The sequence below is a fragment of the Leopardus geoffroyi genome, chromosome B2, assembly GCF_018350155.1.
Source record: "Leopardus geoffroyi isolate Oge1 chromosome B2, O.geoffroyi_Oge1_pat1.0, whole genome shotgun sequence".
NCBI classification, from domain to species: Eukaryota; Metazoa; Chordata; class Mammalia; order Carnivora; family Felidae; genus Leopardus; species Leopardus geoffroyi.
In genome coordinates, this window is record NC_059332.1 from 31,695,557 (window position 1) to 31,701,192 (window position 5,636).

The 5,636-nt window shown below is 42.1% G+C and overlaps 1 protein-coding gene across 1 annotated transcript; it reads left to right on the forward strand.

The window, feature by feature from the left end:
* Positions 1-269: 269 nt before the first annotated feature.
* Positions 270-4,122, forward strand: LOC123608206 (HLA class II histocompatibility antigen, DR alpha chain-like). Its single transcript, XM_045497845.1, has 5 exons — positions 270-414; positions 1,574-1,819; positions 2,282-2,563; positions 2,864-3,029; positions 3,717-4,122. The coding sequence occupies exons 1-4, from the start codon at positions 333-335 to the stop codon at positions 3,016-3,018; spliced, it is 765 nt and encodes a 254-aa protein (XP_045353801.1). The 5' UTR covers positions 270-332; the 3' UTR covers positions 3,019-3,029; positions 3,717-4,122.
* The last annotated feature ends 1,514 nt before the right edge of the window (positions 4,123-5,636 follow it).

The window sequence follows — 5,636 nt, forward strand, 5'->3', positions numbered from 1 at the left end:
CATCTCTTTCTAGCATTTGGGCTGAAATGGAAGAGTCTGTGAGTAACTTCACAACATTCTTAAAAACCTGATGTTTTGTGTTGTTATTTGGTTGTGTGTTTATTTGATTAAGAACTTTATTTCTTTATCTAATTAATGAAGTGGTTCCTTTCCTGAACCATTTACAAGAGCCCTTCCCTTAGTAACAGATGTGCCATCTCAAAAGGTCTTTGTGATTGGCTGTACGTTAAGTGATTTGAATTTTAATGTCAGACCTTCTCTTTTCTTCTAGTCTTCTCACTGCTACCCCAGTCTAAGGCTCTACTGCCCCCATCAAAGCACCAAAGAAGAAAATGGCCATAAATGGAGTCCTGGTGCTAGGATTTCTTATCGTGGCTTTCCTGATGTGTCCTCAGGAATCCGGGGCTATCAAAGGTAGGTGCTGAGAGAATCAAATCTAGGGATATGAGCTCTGAAAGCACTGGAGAGATGAACTGTAGACACTTGCAGGACAATCTTTGAAGTGAGCAAAATGATGACAGGTATTATGTTGCTATACATCTGAAAGTATAGCAAATTGTAGTCTGGAGGAGTGCTGCCATTACCATTAATTGAAGTCAATCACATGTAGTTTAGAGAAGCAAAAACTGAGTTCTGTATTGACTAATACCATTGACTTTGAAGTGTGCCAAATGTGAGGGAGGAGTAGGTTCTGAGAAGCATTAATAAGCTGCTGTCTGGGCTTCAATGTCTCTTACTGGAAAAAATGAGTGCCATTACAAATTTCAACCTCACATAATTTTGTGGGGATTCAATGAGAAAACAATATGAGATGTTCTCAGCTCCTGTACTTAGCTGAATACATGCTGGTTAAATTTTGGCATGTGAATCTTATCAGCATATTTTGAGCACAGATATTATATTGATGATCACTAGAAAGGAACATCGCCCCAGAGCAACAATCTATCCAGGGAGATGGAAGGCCAGGTACCTGATATGAATTGCAGTATATATGTGTATAGGTATCAGAACATTTGTTTTCTAGGTAAAGTGAATACAATCATGTATGTCAATTTTATATCCATTGACCGAAGAGAATTCATTATTTCATTTGATTCCAGAGTTCAGAACACAGCCTTTTAAAGAGTGTCTCCCTATTCTTAAAACTGCAATAGTCTGAGAGATTCACACAATTAAGGCTGAAGTGTATTCAATGCCTGGGAAAATACAGTGAGTGATCAATTACTATTTAGCAGCTGCTGGTGAATTTCCAAAGAGTGGATCACTTCACAGCTTGTAACATGGAGCTTAACCACAGCTTCACAAGACTGAGGGATATTCATCCCTCTTTCCCTTCAATCCACCCTCTCTAACTCTGCCCCTTGATTTCTGCCTTAGAACTCTGTTCAGCCTGGATGTCCTCCACCTGACCCTCATCTCCAGACTCATCCCTGCCCTCCACCACTCCTTCATTCTGTATGGTTCCACTCCGTATGGTTCCACTGCCCCTGCCAACATGTCTTTCTCACATACTGGATTCTTCTTTCTCTCTTCCACCTGGTACCCACTCTGACACCCTTTCCTCCCTTTTCAGAGGAGCATGTGATCATCCAGGCTGAGTTCTATCTGAAGCCTGACTCATCAGGCGAGTTTATGTTTGACTTTGATGGTGATGAGATTTTCCACGTGGATATGGAAAAGAAGGAGACAGTGTGGCGGCTTGAAGAATTTGGACGTTTTGCCAGCTTTGAGGCCCAGGGTGCCTTGGCCAATATAGCTGTGGACAAAGCTAACCTGGACATCTTGATAAAGCGCTCCAACAACACCCCAAACACCAATGGTAACTTCTACACCGCTAGACATTGGTTTCCTAACGTTGAAACAGATGCTTTGGCTTGTGTTACATTTTTGTGACTGACTTTCCCTCCCAGGGGCCTAGAGTCGCCGTCAGCAAGCCCCTACCTCTCATGCCAAAGGCCCAAGAACAATGTATGAGTTTATTCCTTTCCTGAGGTGCTCACATCTTATCCTCACCACCCACAGTGACTCATACTGTGAGTCATTGCCCCAAATCTATGCCAGGAGAGACAGGAATAAAATTATACCCGTTACTTAAAGTATCCCAATATATCTTATACCATAACATTGGTTCCAATTCATGGGGGAGGGTATCAGAGATAGGTATCTGAGACTGTGGCATAGATTCTTGGGACACATTTCCAATTGCTTTATCAAAAGCTTCAGTGGGAGGGAGAGGGTATAGCCTAAGCAGGGAGGCCTAATTTCTGTCATGCGTCCCCAGAACCTCCCGAGGTGACAGTGCTCTCAAACAGCCCTGTGGAACTGGGAGAGCCCAACACCCTCATCTGTTTCATCGACAAGTTCTCCCCACCAGTGATCAATGTCACGTGGCTTCGAAATGGAAAGCCTGTCACCACAGGAGTGTCAGAGACCGTCTTCCTGCCCCGGGAAGACCACCTTTTCCGCAAGTTCCACTATCTCCCTTTCCTACCCTCGACGGAGGATGTCTATGACTGCAAGGTGGAGCACTGGGGTTTGGATGAGCCTCTTCTCAAGCACTGGGGTATGGACCATCCATCAATCTCCTTTCTTCTATGGTTTCTTCCCATGATGCTTTGTCTGGTGCTTTGAGACCCAGAGTACTGTAACTCATCCATAACCATTGCTACAAATCCTATTCCTTATCTTATCCCATTATTCAGCTCCCACTTGTTAATCTGCATTCCCTTCATATATCATTCTGTCTTCCTCTTATTTAGGTGACTAGTAACTCTTCATTGACTAAATGTCTACATTTGCATCTAAGTGCTTTTCCAGACCATGATCATTACTTCTGTACCATACTCTGTTTTATTTTCCCCAGAGTTTGATGCACCAACCCCCCTCCCAGAGACAACAGAAAATGTGGTATGTGCCCTGGGCCTTGTCGTGGGTCTGGTGGGCATCATTGTTGGAACCATCTTCATCATCAAGGGCATGCGCAAGGTCAATGCTGGTGAACGCCGAGGGCCTCTGTGAGGCATCCACAGGTGGGTTTAATGTGGGCAGAGGAAGACATATATGGAGTTTTCCAAGGGTAGGAAACAGCATGGGAAAGAGGATTGTGATGCCTTTAAAGTGATAGGAATGTCATGGCTCTTGCTAGGGTATCTTTGCTAAGATAGAGCCAGACATTGACATCATCTGGTATCCCAAAGCTTCAAAATCCCTTATTTCTTTCCATATATGTGTATCTAGACCAAAACTTGAGTCTTGGAGATTATCTCCACTACCTAAGACCATTGTTTCACATCAGAGTATTGAATCAAAGTGTTCAAGGAAACATTTGGGCACTTACTGGTTTGTATTTCCTGAGGCAGACCTTCAGTTAAGAAGGGTTTCCAGAGTTTGGCTCACTTGGGGTTAAGGCAGATTCAGTGCATGAAATGAAATTCTCTTGAAGGTCAATACCTATATTTGCTTCTCTAATCTGAAAGTGATGTTGAAACTTCCAAGAGAAGGTAAGGCAGTGCTCTGCTCATTCATCCTTACTCAGAGTGTAGGGGATGCAGTTCATGTTGGAACAGTGGTATTTAGGTTGTGTTTACTGGACAGATGTGAGAGGAATGTTATGAGGCTTTTCCAAAACAAAGGATTAAGGGAGAAGAAAAAGGATCTGAAAAAAGAGCTTAAAATACTCATCTTAATCTTTAGTAACCATGTATGTCTTTCTACAGGCAATGGCTTTTCCCAAAGAGAAGATCAATGAAGAATTTTGTGCCTTGAAAGCTTTATAAGCCTGGCAATATCCCAATTGCTCACCTCACTGAAGACAACTATTTTTCAGCATTTCCAGCCCTTTAGCTATTCTAAGAAGAATGATGCCTTCCTGATCTGTCCAGGCTCTGCTGTGGAGTTATTCCCTGTTTACTGCCCTTCTTGGGCCTATTTTTCTCCATTTTCTACCATCATTTGATCATCAACGTGTGTTGCCTCTGGAATAGACCCCAGAGGATCCCTTCTCTGCCTGGAAACACTTTGAATGTTCAATTCAAACATCTCTTCACACTTATTGCTTGGGTTTCTCCCAACTGTGATTGTGTTTTTTTTTAAACACAATAAACTTTTGATGTTCTGAGGGAAGGTTTGGTGTGTAAGCCAGTTCTTCACAGAGACTAGAGAATATATATGATTCTTTCTTCCAAAATGCATGAATGTTGAATGTCTGTGATAAGTTCTGTAAGTAATCAGAAATATCTAAGTTCATTTGGAACATGCCTCACTTGTAGCATCCATAAGCAATTCAGTTGCTGTGATCCAGTCCCCCTATGGAAAACCCTAGAGTAGAGTTCGTTGGGAGATCTCTACTTAGCAACGGTTTCAGGATCTGGTCTTGGTTCTTGAGTCTCCAACCCAATGATATATCTGGATCTTTGGTAGAATGAATGCAAAATGTAGGGTTTAGCCTCAGATAATGAATAAGACTCATGATGGGGAGCAGGTGGGAGTGGAGTAGGGAAGAGAAGAGTAGGAGTCATATACCTTACAGAATTTATGTATCAGTGACACTCATTCCAGGTTTAAGGAAAAATAGGATCGGACATTGCGTGTCAGCATTACCCATCTAATTAACATGGTCTTGGATGCCTGTTTCATCACCTGGAGAATGGTCTGACTTATTCCTGGAAGACTCTTGTGTTGCATATGTATCCCTGAGTAGAAACCCCTGGTAAAAAGTGGGAGGTTGGACAGGACATGACATTTAGATGGACTGAAAACATGTTTGAGACACAGAGGGCTATTGCTCTTTATCTATGAAACTCTTACTAAGTGGTTACCAGGGCCTAGCCGATACCTTCCAGATTAATTATCCTGACAGTTTGCTAGAGTGGCAAATAAGGTCAGTTGCAGTGATGTCAATTTGGGGTTCAACTTACTCTACCTTTGTTATCTGTGCATTCACTGGTACCCTGCTTAACTAACCTATCTGATTCCTTTCTTGAAGATACTGATGGCAATTTTTCCCACACTGATTTATTATTATAAGAATCAAAGGAAAACTGCAAAAAGACTAAGTACAATGCATAGAAGTAACAATGCTTCAAGAATTATAAATTCCATTATTTTTTCTCAAAATTTCAATACCTGATGATAAAAATCCCGGAAAAGAACAAATCAAGGCAAGATGACTTTGAAGGGTAGCAGAATACATCACCCCAAAATATACCACTTAGCCAAAAAGATCCTTTAGAGCTGAGAAGGTGGTCTTGGGTAATCAAATTGTGTTAGATTGCTTATTGGCTGAAGAAAGAGTCTGTGCTACAGCAGATACCTCCTGCTGTTCCTGGATCAACACCCCTAATATTACAGAAACCCAAATACAGGAAAATGACAAACAAGCTTCTTGTCTAAAACACATTGATACCAACTGGTTTGGTACCTGGGGGTCCCGACTAAGAGACATACTTCAGTCCCTTGGTATTCTCCTGATAGTCGTCATGAAGCTGTGTTCTCTCAAGGGGCTTAAACACATGTTTATAATCACCAGCAGTATATCAGATGGTCTCACTGCACTTGGAGAAGCAGAAATGGCATGAACGGTGAGGTGCAAACACCTTCCACGAACCTGATCTGATAACTTAAGAGTTTCACAGGGA

Excerpts from the sequence above, each read along its gene's own strand:
- LOC123608206 (XM_045497845.1), top strand. The coding sequence starts at position 333 with ATGGCCATAAATGGAGTCCTGGTGCTAGGATTTCTTATCGTGGCTTTC. Across the intron at positions 415-1,573 it reads GGAATCCGGGGCTATCAAAG|AGGAGCATGTGATCATCCAG; the intron begins GTAGGTGCTGAG and ends CTCCCTTTTCAG. Across the intron at positions 1,820-2,281 it reads CAACACCCCAAACACCAATG|AACCTCCCGAGGTGACAGTG; the intron begins GTAACTTCTACA and ends ATGCGTCCCCAG.